The sequence below is a fragment of the Macrobrachium rosenbergii genome, chromosome 17 (assembly GCF_040412425.1).
Source record: "Macrobrachium rosenbergii isolate ZJJX-2024 chromosome 17, ASM4041242v1, whole genome shotgun sequence".
Classification (NCBI taxonomy): Eukaryota; Metazoa; Arthropoda; class Malacostraca; order Decapoda; family Palaemonidae; genus Macrobrachium; species Macrobrachium rosenbergii.
In genome coordinates, this window is record NC_089757.1 from 2,619,011 (window position 1) to 2,639,058 (window position 20,048).

The 20,048-nt window shown below is 36.8% G+C and overlaps 1 protein-coding gene across 4 annotated transcripts in view; it reads left to right on the forward strand.

Moving 5' to 3' along the window:
• The first annotated feature begins 919 nt into the window (after positions 1 to 919).
• Positions 920 to 20,048, forward strand: part of Zwilch (zwilch kinetochore protein) — a 32,538-nt gene continuing 13,409 nt past the window's right edge. The window contains exons 1-6 of one of the 4 annotated variants that reach the window (XM_067119463.1): positions 920 to 1,127; positions 4,736 to 4,877; positions 5,895 to 5,994; positions 10,212 to 10,356; positions 12,043 to 12,142; positions 16,269 to 16,415. In XM_067119463.1, coding sequence (XP_066975564.1) covers positions 1,081 to 1,127; positions 4,736 to 4,877; positions 5,895 to 5,994; positions 10,212 to 10,356; positions 12,043 to 12,142; positions 16,269 to 16,415 — 681 coding nt within the window. In that variant the 5' untranslated portion in view covers positions 920 to 1,080. Of the gene's footprint in view, positions 1,375 to 4,735; positions 4,878 to 5,894; positions 5,995 to 10,211; positions 10,357 to 12,042; positions 12,143 to 16,268; positions 16,416 to 20,048 lie in introns of all 4 variants that reach the window. The other 3 variants (XM_067119465.1, XM_067119467.1, XM_067119464.1) reach the window with 3 other exon arrangements.

The window sequence follows — 20,048 nt, forward strand, 5'->3', positions numbered from 1 at the left end:
AAAAGGCAGAAATGGAGATTCAGAAAATCAACCATGTATCAGTAAATGAGAAGGGTAAACTTAAACCAAAAGTAGTCTATGTCCTGAAGGATGAAGATGACATTGTCAATAACATTGTAAAGAAAAATCCATGGATAGGTAGCCTCACTTCTGAAAATGATGACCTGAAAATTGTAAAGGAAATGATAGCCAAAGATGACAAATATAAACATATATATCATCAAATGCACACCACAAAAACGAAAGGCTATCTATGATAGAGGTGACAATTGTGTACACTGTTACATGTCCTATCAATGCTATGAACGTCAGGAATTTGGTCACAGCGCAATAAATTGTGGAAATGACCAAACTTGCCCTAGATGTGGTGAAAATCACAAATCAAATGAATGTGCTAGCAACATCTTCAAGTGTAAAAATTGTGTAAAGAAAGATCATAGTGATACTAAACATATAAAACATATAATGGCAATAAGTGCACATTATATAAAGAATGTGTCAAAGGTGAAGAACATTACGGATCATGGCTTTGACTAATAATCTTCTATGCAATTTAATAAGAAGAAAGCAAATAAAAAAAGAACTAAAGACTCTACTATCCTGCAGCAGCTACGACACTGACGAGAAAACATTGAAAGACAATTATAAATATAAGATCCACTTCATTTTGAAAACGTACAAGGGCCCGGCATAGAAGGAATCATCCCTGTGGAGAGCTGAACATAAGCCCAAACAAAGTGAAACAAAGTGAAGTCAAACCGCAAATGTATTTTATTTTTACATTCTACGAGATATCACTCTAAACCTACACTTGATAAATATCCAAAATTAATTAACTGTGAATATTTTAGACGATAAACACCCTTTAAATGATTAATAACGAGATAAACTGTAGATTTCAAACGAACGCCTCCCACCTGACAGTGAAAGCCCTGAGGATCAGACCGTCAACGACACCAAGTTTGTGAATGGAGGGAAAAGTTGAAATACCATTTGTGCGTAAATTGACTTTTGCACTGAAACCTTTAGGACCTGCGGCCATTTCGTCATTCGAGACAGTTCCTTGGATTCATTTTCACAATGGGCGATGCCACGATGCCCCAGAGTCTCTCCAGCATTGTCGAAAAGTAAAGTTATTTAAATGTTTTAGTGGTGTTTTTGCGTAAGGTGCCAAGTTCCGGCAGTCTAGTCTGACGACGGTAATAGAGAAAGACTTTTCTTAGGCTTGTCTTATTGCTTTAAGACTCCTATTTCTATTTCTGTGTTGCTTAATATTGTATTCAGTCAAATTAGGCAAAGAGGCTCAACCATAGGCGTAAGTTTACCTGGCGTCGCATTATTCGAGGCTTTGCAACGTTATGCACTTGTACGTCGGTAAGCCTGTTTTAAAATGCCCAACAAATTATTTGGTCAGTCTGTTGTCATTATTTGGTCAATTGTATTTCAAAAGGAAACAGATATTAGGTCAAGTTGCCACAGCTGAAACGAGGGCGTAACCCCGTCCTCCACTCCACGTACGGTCCAACAGGCCTAATGCTAATAAATAATTCCAGTAGGCGTAAATTTCTTTACGTGTGGTTTTATAGTAAATTCTCTGGTAGAATTATTAGCCTACCTTGGATATTGACCTTTTCTGTAGTATTTTGGGCATTTAGCTGAATAATCCTGATGGGTTCCGGCGCTCGGTCTTCAAGACCTAAATTTCATAATCGGTCAAGAAATTACTATTATTTTTTGTCTGTCGACTATAATTAACCTGTAATTAACCTCAGAACTGATAACGTTGTTGTAAATTTAAAAGATCCATGGAAAAGATGCATGTTCATTATGTTGATGTTTGTATAATATGATATTAATATGTGAATATAGAGTACAGTGTAATGTAGGCTATGCTACCATATATTTATACATTATACATTAGTTTAGGCCAATTTAATTCTTGTCTTTTATTCAGTTTCTCTTTGTATTGAATTATCATGAGTCACTCTGCATGAACGTCCAGTATAAGCTGATATTACTATACCGTGTATGTATAGAGTATACTTTACAGTGCGGGCTAGGCTACCACATATGTATACGTTGTACCGATCACCCTAGTGTAGGCTAGCCTATATTCGAGATATATTTTTTCCAACAAACGATGGCTTTTTTGGAACCTAACCCCATCATAAGTAGGATACTACCTGTACACAGGCAGTCCCTGTACACTGATTCCTGGTTATCGGCGCCGATAACTGGTAATCAGCGCCGATAACTGGTAATCAGCGCCACCAATAACTGGTGATCGGCGCCGATAACTGGTTATCAGCGATGATAACTGGGAATCGGTGTCGAAAATCCGGCTATCGTCGCTAGACAAGCACCGTAAAACCGGATCGCCGATAACCGAGGACTGCCTGTAAGCATTTTTAAGAGTTTTTTTTGTGTTTGAAGTAGGCAATTCAAGTGTTTTTAGAAGTGTTTTAAGTATTCACAGCTTTTAGCTATTCGCGGGGGGCTGTGGTACGCATCCTCTGCGAATACAGGGCGTTTACTGCAGTACAGTATTGTAAAGTGAAATTACAGTGTACTGTGATCATAAACATGTATTCATGTGTGGGTGATGCACATTCTCCCTCACTCAAACTCCCAGCATCCTTTTGGCGCCTGATTTGAAAAAACAATTTGGCACTCGATCCGGAGGCAAAAACCCTCAAGTTGATATTTCCATTTCACACGATATATCCGGAAGTACAATATACCACAGTCTGTTATCTCGGTGCGCTGCTGTATACCTTTTTTGTACGTATGCACTTGTTAGTTATCCTTCGTTGGCTCTGCAGGGTTTTGTAATCCTACCCCTCCTCCTCCTCCTGAAGTGAGGCACTCTCCAGAGAGACCTCAGCTACATGGCGAGGACTCAACCTGAGTGACACTCATCCTAAGGCGGCAGTAATAGCTGATGGATTGAATTCACTGGGTAAACAAATACTTGTTTTGTACAAAATATTTTGTGGCTAAGAAGACTTTAAAGGGCTGGCTGATTTCCACTTTGCCCACCTCCTTTTTCAAATGTGGGAATTGGATAGGAGAGGTAAGGCTCATTTAAAAAGTATAAACACTTAACCCTTAATGGACAGGCATCGTCATATGAGTATCTATAACAGGTTTTGAGTGATGGACGGGCTAACTCGTATGAGTATTAATGTTGCGCGCCATACGATTTGGATGAATTTAGGGGGAAAGATGTTCATATCACTTCAATGGTCGATAAATGACTTATGGAAACTGTAGTAGTTCAGCATAGGACAGAGGGGGATCAGTCTGCCTTGAGACTTGATGGGGGAAAGTATTGCCCTTCCCTATTCCATGACCTCTTTTTTATTTATTTGCTTATAAAAATACCCAGGGATTGCTGTTGGCTTTAGTTCTTTTCTTTTATGATAGTATGTCAGCTATAATTGTAATTAGAAAAAACATGCATACCTCACAGAAAGTTACTACATCTCCCCATCTCAGTAAATCTCGTAAACATTTTACAACAAATATACTCAGAATTTGTTACTGATTTTAGTTCTTATCTGTTATGAGATTGTGTGAGCTGTAATTTTAATTTTACAAAATAAAATAAAATAAATTATTAGAAAAAACATGCATAACTTGGTAAAATTAGCATATTTTTACAAGGGTTGTAAATAGTCACTTTCAGCTTCCCATGGAAGGTAGGGAAAAATTTTTCAAATTTTTTTCTTATACCATGTACATTTGCATATCTTCCTCTTTCCATTGATATGGGTTTTTTTTCTTAAATTGGCCAATCTTAAAGTTTGCCCAGTCTGGGGGTGTGTTTAATATATATTTAGCCTGCCCCTTAAGGGTTAATTTAAGATTTTTATTTTATAATTATACATAATTCTCCATTATATAAATTGCCATCCTTGCCTCCCCACATTCAAAGTGGACAGAAGTAGACCGACTGGCTATGAGTGTTTGTACCTATTGGTCCCTTTGTGGAGGTGGGGGAAGTAGATGGATAGAAGTTGGATATTCACAGAAAACCGAGTGTTCTCGTTTTTTGTTTCAATACATTGAACTACCGCTGGCACAGAAGTAAAAGCTATATAATGGAGAGGTAAGTATTTAGAAAATAATCTTAAATTAAGCATTAATATTTTTATAGGTCATGACTTCACTTAAAAGGGTTAGTGAGCAGCAGCACTCTCCTGGATCATGGGCTTCACTCATCAAGGAGCAGTTCTCCCATTTTGCTGATATAAAAAAGAAATGGCTTAAAGGCTTGCACCTTGCCCAGACTTTTGAGATCCCCAGTCTGTCTTCTTTGATGCTAGATGGGGAGGAAATAACCCTAGGTATAGTTAGGGCACTTTCATTATATGTCAAAAGGACCAAGGGAATAATTCAGTGTTAGGCATCTGTTCTGCAGCCATAGGAAGTCAAGCCTGATTTCCCTATATCCATAAATGTTATAACCTATTGGCTTCAAGCTCTGGTTAGAAATGTCCACACTAGCCTGGGCACTTCATTTTTACCTCTGCTCAAGGTAAAGTTTTATGATGCAAGAGCAGTGGTAGTTATTTTCTACATTTCAAGGTGATGATGTAATTTATATAATTAAAAATCAAAGTACTGTACTGAAACACTGTGATCCAAATAAAATATATTAATCCAGGTAAATGCAAATGGTGAATAAAATGATGTACAGGTATATATATTATGCAAAGCTTTTGTATTGCAGGTTGATGACTGGGAAAAGCACTGAAAGTGAATTAGCAGTTGTACTTGAAGAACAGTTGATGTTAACTCGTGATCATTGTCCTGAAATCCTTTTACCTGTTAATCAACATTCAGAAATCATTCTGGTACAGCGATTTTCACAGGTAAAAGTTATCATGAGTGCTTCTTGTCAGTGTTCTTTGTTTGAAAGATATGAATATGTAATTTGATTACTTTTTTATATGGTTTATACTTTTAAAAATCTTCCAAGCTCTGATAAATTAGTTACAGTATACTGTATATAAAATTGTTGTACAACAATAGCCACATGGAGCCCTGTACTTTCTAATTTCAACTTGCCTTTTCCCTTCTCTTATTCCTCTACACCACTTTACTTTGGTTTGTTGAATTTCCAGTTTACTGTTTTATCTTTTCTCATAAATATTCTATGGGGCAATAGTTGCTAGGGTCGTAGGTTTGGTGACTGAAGCACGTTGGATGTTTTTACCTACAGTATCTTTTGATTTGACTACTTTATCGTAGCCTGTTTCAGAGAGAAGGGAGGAGTGCCCTTGGTGTATGCTTCACGCTGATGACATTGCAGGAACTAGAGAAAGCCAGATAGGTGTATATAAGTTAGATAGTACTGGGGAAGATAAGTCAAACAAAGACTGACTATATGGCAAGTGGGATGGATGACGATCAACAAGCCATGATTAAGCTGGAAGAAGGGAATATCAAGAGTACACTTTTGAAAACTACTGAGGAGAGATTTTTCCTGATAGGTAGAATAAATGGCATAATTAAGTACACTATGTATTTCTTTGAAATAGTGTCCTAAAATGTGACTGATAAAAGAGTAAGATAAGAAATTTAGAGAAGGAAAAAGACTAGAGCAGTTGATCAATAGAAAGGGTTTGTATGGCGAGAAAGGAAGGGAATCATTCAAAATAGGAGAGATGGAGGAATGGGGTATCCAGAATCTTTAGCTTGGCAGAAAGTCTGGTGATAGGTGATTTTCTTTCATCTAAAACTAATGAAGGTATTCAATCTGAAAGTAATGTGACTTTGGTACAGTCCAAGTTTATTTCCTATAATAATTGATGTGAGACAGTACTGTCTCAGATAGTCAAGGCTCTCAACTGTTTTTAAGTATCTAGCAGTATTATTTTTCCTTACAGCGTAACAGAAGACTTGTAAGTTTAGAAGATAATGAAAAGCAAGTCAACTCAGAGGGAAAGATAAGCAGCACTCCACGACCTAAGGGAACATATAGTGCTGGTAAGTAAATTGGTATTTGCATTTGAGGAAATTAATATTCAGTTGTTCTAGTCTCCAGTGTTCATTTACTGCATAGGAGACAGTTAGTTGTACTTAGACTAAATCTCCACTTTAAAAACTAGAGCTGGAACATAGCTTTTTTTTCTTATGGGTTTAATTTAAAAGTTATGTCAGGATTGGTTGGTTAGTAAAGATATCCTTGTTCAGGATTTTAAATAGTTGCACTTTCAAGATAATTGCTGGCAATCTGATATGTATACAGTAGTTGAAAGAAGACTAAATAATAATTGCTGTAGAGTGTAGCAAAATACAGTAATTGCATTTGCTCTAGGATAAGGTTCTATTTTTGTGGAGGTATACTGTATTCTGGAATTTTTGGTGGGCTTGAGGCATACTTGTATTTTGAGATTCCTGCACATATCATGATTTAATATAAGTGTTTGTTGATGTTATTCAGGGATTATTCAATGTTGATACAGTAAATGTAATGACATCACCATTGTTAGTGACCTGATGGAACCTCTGGAACCTAGATGTGGATATATAAAGACTATTGTTAGTGCTTATGCATATAATTTAGGAATTTAGTTCCTCCTTCATCTTTATACAATTATATTTAGAATCTGTGACTGCAACACCCACATATAGTAGATACTTTTTAGAGTAATAAACTGCTTCTTTCACTTCTCAGTCCTTACTCTGTCCCACTCCATTTCCTGTCCGATATTCCTTTTTCCTATCCATGAGAAAATTTATGGTAAATAAGCATGCTCACACGTAAGCTTACAGTTGGTTGTACTTCGCCAAAAATTTCATTAATGCTGCTCAGCAGTACTTCCCTTTTTACCACCTGTAGGATACGAAGACATTGTCCATCCTCGGAGATCATTCTCTCAAGAACCATTGGTATGTGACTACTGTGATTAGCTTATAGCTACCAAACTCTTGCTTTGAGAGGTTGTGACTGGTAATGAGGTAGAAATCCCCCTCTTAAGTCAAGCTAATCACCAAGCAACCTCTGTATTGTCTTTTGTTATTACCGGGCAATTTTCTTGCCACCAAAGATATTTTAGTCTACTGGGATTGTTACTGGTTTTAAAAAGCTTCTGGGCTTGAGTCAGAAGGTATAGGTACAGTATCTGACTTCACAATTACCTCTACCCCCCCTCCCCTAAAAAAGGATGGATGATACTAATGCAAAGTATCATGTACGGGAATGTAATTTCTGGGTCTTCTATTTTTGAATAATTGAAAATTTATTGAATTGTAAATGCATTCATTGATGAAGATTTGTGTCTACCTGTCAAACACTTACTTCTCTGGTAACAAAATGTTTGGAAGAGTCCTGCATCCAACTGTCCTTAGTCTAGGTCTGTATGCATTTATATATATTTTTTTTTAACAATATGTTCTACATTTGTTAATTGCTGACAGTGATGTTTTTATAATTTCTATAATAAGGGTAATTTTCTTTATCCTCTTCTTCTTTCCTTTCTTTGTTCTTCTTGTTCCTCCTCTTCACTTATAAGTGTCAAATTGAAAGTTGACAACCATGTTTTTCCATCATTATTCCCATCAACATATTGGGATATAGAATTGTATTACTTAATATCAGTGTACAGTAAACGTCCCCGAATAGCTAAAATCCGCGAATACTTAAAACCCCTCTAAAAACACTTAGAACTGCCCATTTTGATAGTTTAAACACAAGAAAAACCCTCTAAAAATGCTTATTCATGGGTATTTTAATAGTTTTATCACAAAAAGTGCATTTAGTCATGAAGAGATGAAAATACAGTAATTAGTGAATATTTCTCAGTGAAAAATACCAGCAATTATAAATAAAGACAAGATGCATTTTTAACCCAGCTTTGATAAGTCACACAAAAGTATATCTGCAAATTAAGTTTTATTCAACACAAATGACAATGATGATGTTGGTAAAACACAACCAGCTGATGTTTTTGAGAATGTGAACATCAGAATGCAAATGACGCATGATCGTGCTGTTCATGTTTTGTAATACGATAATACGACAATAAATACAAAGTAAGGCAGTCCCCGCTTAACGGTGGCATCGATTAATGGCGTTTCAGTGTTACAGCACTTGGCTAGTGACATCGTTAACTGGACTTTTGGCGCCATTAAGTGGGGATCTCAGTGCCGATTTCCGGTTAACAGCGCTGTTAAATGGGGATTTTGGCGCCAATCTCTGGTCAGTGGCAATGTTAGGCAGAGTTTTCAGCACTGTTATTGCTGATTTTTGGTTAGCGGCGCTCGGCCAGGGACGGACCCCCACGGTTAACCGGGGACTGCCTGTATCTGAATACGTTAAGTAAAACACCAGTTTTATTGAAGTTAACATTACTTGAAATACATTTACATTTTGACTTTTGTAAATGGCTACAATTGGTGTAACAGTTGACAGCCTAACTGGGGCCAAATGTTCACACACATTTAGTAGCTCCAGTCTCCTTGGGTATGATGCTTGCTCCTAAAATTTGATTCAAAATTATTTTGGAAAGTACTAGAGTACTGTATATATGGTAAACAAGAATTTCCCACATTAAGTGGGACCAGAAACGGCTTAAGGGATTGTAAACCTGTAGGAATAATAGTGAGCAGAAAAGGAATTTAGCTAGAAGCACACACATACTACATCTTTCTGCAGAGTACCGTGAGCCAAGAATTTTATCACAATTCTGAAAAATAAAGAAACAAAGCTCTGACTGTTGTTAAAGGAATCAAAACAATGACAAAATAGGTCTTAAATCTTTCGAGGAAGTTGGAAAAGATTTTTGTTGATCTGGATAAATGAAAAATAGCAGTGGTAGTGTTATCAAGGCCATGGTTTGTGAAAAAGCAAAAGGTAAAACGAAGTTACTTTATACAATATTTATTTTTGTTAAATCTAATTATTGTTTTCTTTATTTACAATTATGTTGTATAAAAGTAAAATACAAGCCCAGCGTCGCAAAAATGTCTTTTAAAATGGCATTGTCTGGGGTGGCCTGGTACGAATGAATTCACTTGACATTATTCTTTATGGGAAAAATACATTTGGTACTCGTTGTTATCGGCACTTGTCGTGCCTTCTGTAACCAATTAACGATGAGTACTGAGACAGCATAAAATATAAATAAGAAAGTCATATGCGTCACAATGCGAAACAAAGCACGCTGTAGCAAGTCCTCTGACACCAGCGAATAAGTGTGTACGTATGTACATAACCTATGCACACAATTCAGTTTTTTGGATTGTTAAAATAAGAAAAAAAAAAAAGAGAAAATACAGCAGAAACATAGATGAGAATAGCGTAAAATGTAAATTAAAAAATCATAAGTGTAACAACACGAACCAAAGCAAGCTGTAGCAAGTTCCCCAACACCAGCAAATGAGTTTGTGCATTTGTACTTACCCTGATTCTTTTGGGTAGTAAAAATAAAAAAAATGATAAAATACAGTAAAAAATACAGATGACAATAGCATAAAATATCTTAAAAGAATTCCAAGATGAAGATAGGAATCCTGACAGCCCTTCATCGCAAGACATGAATGTGCCTAGTTGCAATATAACTGCTCTTCACTTTGGAAGCAGCAGTAAGGAATGTGAGTCAACAGAATTATCAGTACTGTACCATTTATTTTGCCCGTGCTTCATTAAAATTTCACTTGATTTTCATATTTCTTGTTTCCTTATTAACCAACCAGTAGGTAATCCAGGAACATCACTAATCTGGCACCCTGCAGGCCCCAGTGATGCCAGATTACTGGTGGTTGACCTGTACTTGTTTATGGGTACCCACATTAGATTCAAATAGGTACAATATTCAACAAAAAGCCTTACCACTAAGTGGAATAGGTTATGGGAATTCAGTTTCTAGTTGCAAATAAGTACGGTACATAAGTCATCAATGGTCATACTACTGAATGGAATAGGTTGTGGGAATTAATTTTTTGGCAAATTTATTGTATGACAGATGTTTAGTGTATTTTTAAACATTTTTTAACTAAAAGATTGTAGTGAAACTTTTAAATATACATGTGAAACTCCTTAGGAGCCTCTAAACATTATAAACCAAACATCATAACTAACCAATCAATATTTGCTGACTGCTTATTTTCTGCGTATTTCTTTTAATTGGATGTCCTTTCTGACCCTATACTAATTTCTGTATGCATGATGAACTGCACATTGCTCGTTTTTTTATTTCCAGATTTAGATGTCACTGGATCCCCACTGAAGTGCCCATTCTCTCTGGCTGATGAATCATCTGATTTATCACCTCTCACTGTATCCCTCCCTGTTGCAAAGAAGAAAGCAAGAATCTCATATTCTCCCATATCTGCTTTAAAGGCTGAGTAATGAGTTAATTTTTATTTTTATTTTATTTAATAGCTGTTCTGTAGCCTAATTTTTATTTTTATTTTATTTAATAGCTGTTCTGTAGCCTTCAATTTGTACAGTCTTCTCCATGTGTCTAATAGCCTTCTCCCACTGAGACTTACGTAAGTGATTGTATTGAGACTTACGTAAGTGACTGTATTAAGATACAAGGTTAACAGATATTTATAGCACACATATGGGTCACAGTTGATGACTGTTAGAGTGAGAGTCAAAATGTCAGATGAAATAAACCCTTTACAACTGAACGTCTTCATATGACGTAAGGAAACCTAATATTTCAGCTAAACACTGATGAAAAGCAGGTTATAACGATGCATGGAGAAGACTGTGTAAATTAAGTGACATAGAAACACTGTGCTCTTAGAGAAGATCTCATCCATTGTTTATTGTTATTATTATTAATTATTATTATTATTACTGTAATTAGTTAAACCAGACTACTGAGTGTAAATACTTCTCTCATAGAACTGTCTCTGATGATTTGTCTTTAACAATATGATTTAAGTTTTACTTATAATTTGGATTTCTTTAAAATTTTGATAATGGGATAAATTGGAAATAATGAATATTCTGACAAAATTTCGTAAATGGTTGGATATACATTCCTTATTAGTTCAGATTGTTACTGTACAGTATTATGTAACTTCTATTACTGTAATATTATTTTGTTCTTGCACAAATAGAAACCTTTATTCTCTACATAGGATTTAGCTTGCAAACGCGAGCTGGAATGGCCCTTTAATTTTCAGACAAGGACATTAATTACCAACAGTAGGAGGAAGCCCTACCCACTCATCGGTCTGCGCTCCACTTTGCTTTCGGCCTCTGTCAAGTGAAGACATTTGCTGTGCTCTCTGTCCGACTGCTGTTTGCTTTCATGCTTTTTTCCTCATTGCTTGTTTGTATATTTTGTGTTGATAATAAAATATGCAAACCTCTAAATTACAACTGCCTTCTACTAAGAGAAAACCATTAATCCTTAGGAGCTGCCTGCAGAAAGACAGACCTTGCACAGTAATTGGTTTCCCTCTTCAATTGAGGTTGATCCTCACACTTTGTGTGTGTGGCATGACTGTAGTCAATCAAATCCCTGTTTGGAGTGTCAGGTCTGGCCTTCTGAATATTTGTGTAGGAACAAATAGCAAATTTTTAAAGTAGTTTGTGTTTTTCCTAATATACAAACCTGAGTTCTTTACATGTACCTCCCACGTCAGCCACCCTTCATTCTGGTACTTGGGCCGAAAGGCAAAATGGAGTGCAGACAACAGGTGGGCAGGGCTTCTCCCTACTGTCGATAGTTAACAACCTTGTCTGAAAGTTAAACGGCTGTTCAGCTCACGTTCGCAAGCTAAGTCCTGTGTAAAGAACTCAGGTTTGTATATTAGAAAAAATACAAAATACTTTGAGAATTTTCTATTTTTCTGTAGATCATGTTTATCCTTTGTCATAAGACTAAACATGATTTTTTTTAGATTTTTAATATTACTGATCAGTAATTAGTTATAATGAAACCGCAGTGTACATTGGCTTTGGATCTCATGGTATTGTACTACGTTTGTATGCCACTTTGACAGATTGATGTAATACAGTTCACCTTTCAGTTTTGTATGTCATCTGGTAATAATTTTATTCCTTTGAAGGTTGATTGCCTCAAAATTTAATGTGGCTCTGAGGAAGGTTTTTAACAAGGCATCTGAGAGTATCCCAGTCTGGATTGTATGTGATGGCAAAGACACACAGGTAGGTTACATTTAACTATTCTTTGTAATTGTAGTAGTTTACTATTAATAAGGAATATTTCCAAGATTGTTTTAAACTGCTTATAAAAACTGTAATTAAGGTTGCTGTATCCAATGTGTTTCTTTCTGAGCTTTATGTCCAGGAATATCACAGTATGGAAGGTATATATGGAAGGTAACGTTCAGATAATTTCTTAGGCTCTTTAACATAACATTTTAAAATTTCTGTTGTGTTGGTCAAGGTGAGGATAATTTTGTTGCACTTCTAAATGGAACTCAAATCTTTGTTAATTTTGAAGCTCAATTTTTGATTTTGATTTTTTCTGATTTTAAGCTTCCAGTGAAGGCTCACACTAGACAAATGGTTTTTTTATGTTCTGTATATTACAGCCTGACCTCAAAAATGTGGCATTCTGTGGTTTGGGAATGCCCATGATCCAGGACGTTTTTTAATCAGCCACCATTAGTTCTTGAGAAGCTACGAGGGCAGCGCCACACGTTTCAGTGTTTGGATTTTTTGGATTTTGGAACTGAAGCTTGCTTCGTAAAAACACAAGCACAGTTTATTTCCAATGAAAACATTCTGTGAAACTCAAAAATATACAGGATGCAAAAGAACCATAATTTGCGTACTGCATATATACTCTTGTATCTTCTGATGTCGTGTACTATGTGATCATTAAAATTTTGTCCAAAAATGATTTCATCATATACGTTACGCTATGCTAGACTTTCTATGCCCCCCCAGTTTTGGTAGATATCACTGATAATGCATATTTATCTGAGTTAGCTTGTAACTAATAAATAGGCCTAGAAGCCAAAGTTTATTAGGTTAAATGAGGATCTTCATACATTAAATCAGGCTTACCAACATTGTGATTTGTTTAAGAATTCATTACTGTTTCTTATAATTAACAACCACTTACTACTGTGTGCAAGACACTGGTATAAACAGCAGCAAGTACTGACGTAAACAATCGAATTGAGAAACAGCTGTTTGCCGATGTCAGCTACTGTAACTAACACACGTTTATTAAGGGTTTCGTTACAGTTGTCAACTTGTTAGAAATTTGGTAATTTTCAGTGGTGACTTCCATTAATAAGAATTAACATAAATCTTTATTCATCCTTCACTCACTGGAGAGGAAACTCTTAAGAAAGTATGCCACTAATTTTTCAGTTGTAACTGTGGCAGTGGAACGGATAATGTGCAGGCTACAAAAGGTTTTGGAAGAGCCAGAAGCAACATCCAATACTGGCGAAATCACAGCATTACTTCATTTAGTTTACTGCATTTATAAATGAAGCAAGTTGCATTTTTAAACTCTTTGATAATTTACGTATCAACAAACCTCCGAAATGCGTTTCATTTAGGAACTATCACTGTGGTAATGTTAGTAAAATGCAATCAGCTGATGGTTTTAAGAATGTAAACATTAACAGAATGCAAATGGCACATGTTTGCTGTTCATAAATTAAAATGTGATATGACAATAATGCATGAAATATAATTGCGTACAGTACATAAAACAACAGTTTTACTAAAATTATCATTATTTTTAATACAGTTGAATTATTTGATTTTTACATGGATATCTGTCAGTGCAACAACTTAACTGGGCCAGTAGTTTCTCTCTCTCTCTCTCTCTCTCTCTCTCTCTCTTTCAATTAATAATATCATTCTCTTCCTAAACAAAATTAAATTGATAAGTAAAATATAATCTTCCTTTTTTTTTTTTTTTTTTTTTTTTCTCGATTGGTTTTTTCTAGATTGTTTTTCTAATTCTCTCCCCTTTTTTTTTTTATTATTTATTTATTTAGTTAACTACTTAATTTTTTTATGTACTCTTTCCCCCATTCTTTTCCCAGTCTGAGAAGAACCCTAAAAGAGTTCAGAGGTCTGGTTAAACAAATCATTTATAACTAACTAACTAACTCTCTCTCACACACACGTGGAGGTTTAAAGAAACAAAAGCAGCAGATTTTTAGGTTTTTGCTGAAAACAAAAGCAAGAAAAATTTGAAGTTTCAAGTGACTGTAATGCATCCACCCTATCAGCCTAGGTCAATGTTTCTTGGACTCACATGCAACTGAATACTGTCTTTTTGGCAGACATTATCAAAACTTAAACTTGAAAGGAAAATTAGGAAAAAGCGAATATTCTGTACACCCAGGATCTGTATACTTCAGTCAAAGTTGTTAATAATTTCTCTGCCCTGTCTTATTGAGACCTGTTTAAGATGCTCACAACAATTACAACATTTAAAGACAATCACACAGCCTGTGGCAAAACAGAAGTGTCTGAAGTTAGAGTTGGTTTGCATCAAGGGTGAACACTTGTTTGTATTGGTATGTTGGTATGTATGTATTGAGTACAAGGATTAGGAATTAAAATCTATGGGAATTGTTATATGCTGATGATTTTGCAATTACATCAGACTGACTGAAGAATTGTAGAGAAGGGTAAGAGAGAGAGAGAGGAATCTCTTGATTGGGGTGATATGAAGGTAAATGTGGGTAAAATAGAGGTTATGATGTCCAGCAAACAGGGATGGCATAGTTTATTTACACAAGATAGAAGAGACTTAGATTTGAAATGGATAAAGAATTTCAATTACTTAGGTGAGGTTGAAAAAAGGCTAAAAACTGCTGGGGGGGAAGTGGAGGAAGGTGGCAGGGGTAGGAGTGACAAAAGAATGCCAAATAAACTAAAAATAAAGACGTATTGTACCCTAATCAAACTAAAAATGCTGTTTGGTTCAGAGAATGAGCATTAAGGAAGAAAGAGGAACAGAAGCTGGAGCAAACAAATGAGGATGCTGAGGTAGATTTTGGGGATCCCGTTACTCAAGAGGCTGGAAAATAAAGAAATGGGAGAAGTGCTGGAGTGGTAACAATTGCGGATATGAAAAAGAGACAAGAATGATATGGTTTTAGGCATGTGGTAAGGATGAGTGGAGAAGGAGGATATAAGAAGGCTTGGATGGAACCTGTTAGAGGTAGAAGGCCAAGAGGATGGCAAAGGGTTAGAATGATGTAATAAAGTGAGGCAGGTTTTGTAGAAAGGTTTAGCAGAAGATGCTTGAAATAGAAATATCTGGAGAAGATGCATCAAGGCAGCCAACCCCTTAGCAATTGCTCGGAATTCAGTGAAAGCAAAACAAAGTTTATGATGACTGGCAAGAAAGCAATGGAAAGAGTATGGTCATGAAAGTGACCATTTTGTTGTTGTGGGAAAGGTGAAGTCTCCTGTGTAACAGATACAACAGATGGGTGACACAGAAGGTACAAGTCAGGCAGGAATAAGAAAGGACAGAAAAATTGAGAGAACTAAAACGTTTTACACTTTAGGGAAAAAAGCTGATGTTAAAAATTGTTTAATCATCATAAGTTCTTTGAATATGGCACAACGTAATATTTAATATGTACATGTGATTTTGAAAGAGAATGGAATACAGCAGGGTATCCCTGATATGATTGCTAAACTGATGCCATGCTCTGCATCACCAAAGTGAGTCTTTCCTTCACAGAAGTGCATACATTCTAAATATAAGACAATTAACGTATTAATAGTATGTGTAGCAGTGAATGTAGAATTTGTAATGTGCTTAAGGTACAATCTAGTCTTAAGTGTAGATCTGCTTGTTTTTGTGGCAGCTTTGGCAGTTTCATTCCTTCTCTTTTACCTCTGTTCCTCACTGTTTTTTGTTAAAAGTTTAAATGAATGTGATCTTTCCTTAATTTTACTTTTGTTTTCTTTTCTCTTATCCTGAAAACTTTCTGTATGATTTTATTTCCTGTCATCCTTTTACAATCTTTACTTATTTTTGCAGTTAAGTAAACAATGGTGCTTGCTATGATTCAGTGACTCCTAGCAGCACAAAACTGCTGTCTCTACTTATTAAATGCATGTTTTTCAAAAATGTGATCATTGGATATACTGTAATTATAAATTTCTGATGTCTTGGAAAATAATTTTCCTAAAAAATTACTGTAAAGGAATGTAAGTGAAAAACTGTATACTAAAAAATTTTCTAACACAAGGTAGAGTGCAAAATTTGTTTTTATCATTAATGTTAAATATAGTTACTTTTGAGTGTTGGTACATTAAATTGTTTTCCTCCCAGGGCACCCTTTTTTGTGGACTTCATCGTACAGCTGCAGATGTCACCAGAACGGTGATTACATCCTCTGGACCATTCCATTCAGCTGATTATCTTCCTTCTCTTGATCACCTCCAGCTACATCTTACTGCTGGTTGTCCTTCAGATGAAGTAATTATGTACTTTTATATACCTAGTTAAATATATTAGTTAAGGATTTGAAAGATTAGCTATTGATAAATTAGCACAGTCCAGGCCATAGTTTTAGAAGATTGTGGACTTCTTTTGAAATCTAACAAACCAGGAAATAATATTAGTAAAGTAGTTTAACCCGACTCCTGTCGTTTTCTTGGATCAAGGGGAGGTGGTAGTGGTACCTGATGTGCATAAAATGAGAAGACCCAGTGATCTTGCTCTCAGCTCTTGCATTTTTGCTAGTTTGTTTGGCAGTTAGATAATCCACTATTTGGGATGAATCTTACCTATTGTTCAAGATAGCTTACATCTCTGCGTTGGTCAGGTATGGTCAGCATTCAAAAAAGAATGCTTGGCTGACCCAGATGGAATGACTCGTTCACCTGTTCTCCACTAGGTTGGTATTGAATGTTTTAGTTCTCTTCAGAATTCTTGCTATCATAGTGATTGGTGCTGTTATGTTGTATCATGGTATTCTGACCGTTTTTGCTTTGTTGGATAATACCTTCCTCACTTGGAAGGCGTAAACATAAGAATATTAGGTTCCGCCATAGTGACTTTTGTGAAAACAAGATGTATTTTACAGGAATAGATAGGTACTGTACTTGTGTCAGTTGTAGGGGTCAGAGTATAACCATTCCCTCCTTTCTCTGATGTCATTCATGCTTCCTGTTACCCCTGCTGTAGCTATGTCTTCAGCTCCCCCCTCCAGTTTAAGGAAAGCGACTGGATAGTTAAAAAAAAAGGTGTTAGTTGGATTTTGGAATCTGTTAAGGGTTTACCTGAATTTGTGCCGAGTAACCCCATGGTGCACTCTGTTTTTGCACTCCTCCCCTGAGAGAAAAAGTGGTGGTGGTTTTGCCCATCAGTCGCCTGAGCTCAGGACTACCCTGCATCAGTAGGAAGCCTCTGTTACCAGGCAACCAGGTCATGTCTCGGGGTGAGTGTTCTGTGCCCTCCAATACCTTTCTCTCCTTTATTGCAGAAGACCAGTCATATTCTTCGATTGCCAAATGATCAGTTTGGTAACTGTAAGTCGATGCACCAGTTAACACTGATAATATTGTCAAGTTCTAATGATAGCATTGTAGGTTTAGAGTTAGAATCTAGTAAAGTAGGAGATAACCATAGCTGCAAGGTTAATGTTTCATCTACTGTGATTTCTGCTACTAAAGTTAACTGTTTCGGCCTTACAGTCTCAGTCTATTGTTCTTTTCCTCTATATTCTCCCTGCTTGTTTCCTCTGTCTCCTCATAATTTTTATGTCTTCCATCCATCTTGTCTAGTGTGTCTGTCAGTATTAGTGGCCTTTCCTATTCCATCACCCCAAATATGTCCCTTGCAGCACTTGCTGCATCCTTAGAAAATAAGTTTAATGCTGTACTGGAAGTATTTTTTATGTGTGAACTGCCATTGTTAGGCAGCATGACAACTTGTAAGGAGGTGGCTGGTGAGTAGTCATGAAAGCATTGCTGACTCACTTCTCTCTTCCCTCCCAACTGCCTTACTGCTCTACTTGTCACTGTGATGTCATCACTTTCTTAGTGCCTCAGGTGTTGCACAACAATAGTGTGTCCTTCCAGCTGCCTCCCCTTCTGCCTCTAGTTTTGCTTTACGTCATGAGTCAGCTTCTGCTGCCCTGGCTCCTTTGTCAGTTCTTGCAGAGGAGGAGTTTGTGGGAGATTCATCCTCTGTTATATGGTGGCTTGTTGACAGGTGTGCTTCTCTCTGCCCTCCTTTGGTTTATGATTTTGAGATGGCAGAGACTGGGTCTTTGTTGTCTTCTGATACTTGGTCTTCAGTTAAAAATGAAAAGAGGTTGAAGCTTTCTACCTTGTTTAAGGCACAGTGAAGACATTTCACATGTTCTTGTGCATAAGGTCTCTTTTAAGAATGCTTTATTTGTCTTCCTCCTTTTGTGAGGTTGTGTAGAGTCCCCTCATATCTTTCTATCTGATGAATGGAAGAGTGTTAAAGCCAGCCAAGGTTCCATGGTCTACCAATTAGATGGAAAATCTGATGATGTCACTTTTCCAGTCATTGAGGTGTTATAATTTGCTGAACTCATACTTGGTGTTATACATTCCTTACGTCAGGTTAAAGATTTTTTGTTGCTGGAAGGATTTCTTATTTTGGAAGTATTTAGAGTTTCAAGTTGCTCAATAAGGCAATTGCTGATGTAACATCACACTGATTTATTGATGCTATGCCAAAGAATAGAGAACAGCAATGTTTGTATTTAGTGTCTAAGGTAACTCCTTACCAGAAGTCGGTGGCGGTTTTTGATTTGCTGCACGGGCACATTCTCAGTTCATCTTTTAAAGGCAATAAGGGAAGGTGTGTGCATTAGCTTTAAAGAGGCCAGCTCCTGTTCCTGTTTCCAGTCCTCCATCCAAGGTTCAGCTGAGGCCCCCCTCAGATTTCTTGTCTCTTCTAAATCCTTTTGAGGATTGATGTTTGAGTACCATAAGATTAAGAATTCTCACAATGCCAGAAGTAATTGGGTATTGCAGTTCTCATAGTCAGGCAGGAGGCCATCTTAAGGCCTTTTCGAGCGTCTGGCAAGACTTAGATTCAGAACTAAGGGTGGTGAAAGTAATCAGGGAGGATTCTATCAGTCCTTTTTTGGCTGCTCCTCTGTTGCCATCACTGATATCTTCCCTTCTGACCTCCATCACCAGGAATAGTTTCTAGTCTTACAATAAGAAGTCAAATCTTTCTTAGAGAAGGTGGTCATAAGACCAGTTTGGGAACCTCCCTAGCATCTACAGTTGCCTGTTTCTTGTTCCCAGATGATGCTGTGACTCTTCAGTTCTCTTTTTAACCGTCGTCCTGCAAGATGCGCGTGCTGCCCTTTTCTTGCTAAGAGGCCGGTTTTTACGCACTACCTGTTCATTTTACGCCTTGGTATTCTGGTTTTTGTTTTCTTTTTTGTTTGCGTGGTTCTGTGTTACATTGTGCTGTCTGTGTGTATTTGCATTTATGAAATGTAAACCCATGAATCATCTAAGCAATCCAGGCCTCAGAGAAGGAGCCTGGGTGTAATTAATAACCCATGCTCTCGTTATTTAGCCTCATTGGATACCAACCCCCCTTACTACTTATAGCAGATGCAGGGTTAATGATTGCAATGTAAGTAACCCCTGCTCTGAGTGTCGTAGTTGGTCTCCTGAGCAATGGAAGAACTTCGGTAAGAAGAGGAGGTATAAGAGGAAATCGGTTGCTCCACCTTGGGAATGCATCTTGCCTCCAGTGGCAGCAGACACCGCCATTCCTTCTTGTTTGTCATCTCCCGTGCCGAAATCTCCTCTTGTTGCATCTTCTCAGGAAGATTTTACTCCTCATTCTTCGATTGCTTCATCTTTAGAGGAACCGAGGAGGAGCTCGCGAGATCTTGTGATTGATGTAGCTGCCTCTGTTTATTTTTTGTTGGGGGCAGAGGCTTCCCCCTCCCCCTCCCTGTGAGGGAGGGGGCAGCTCCTCCTAGTACTGTCTTTTTAGGCATGGATGTACAGAAGCTTTCCGAATGCACTATAGGTGATGGTAAATGAAGTTTTTTCATCCCACTAATGTTATGTTATTTTTCGTTTTTATTACTTTGCAGTATGC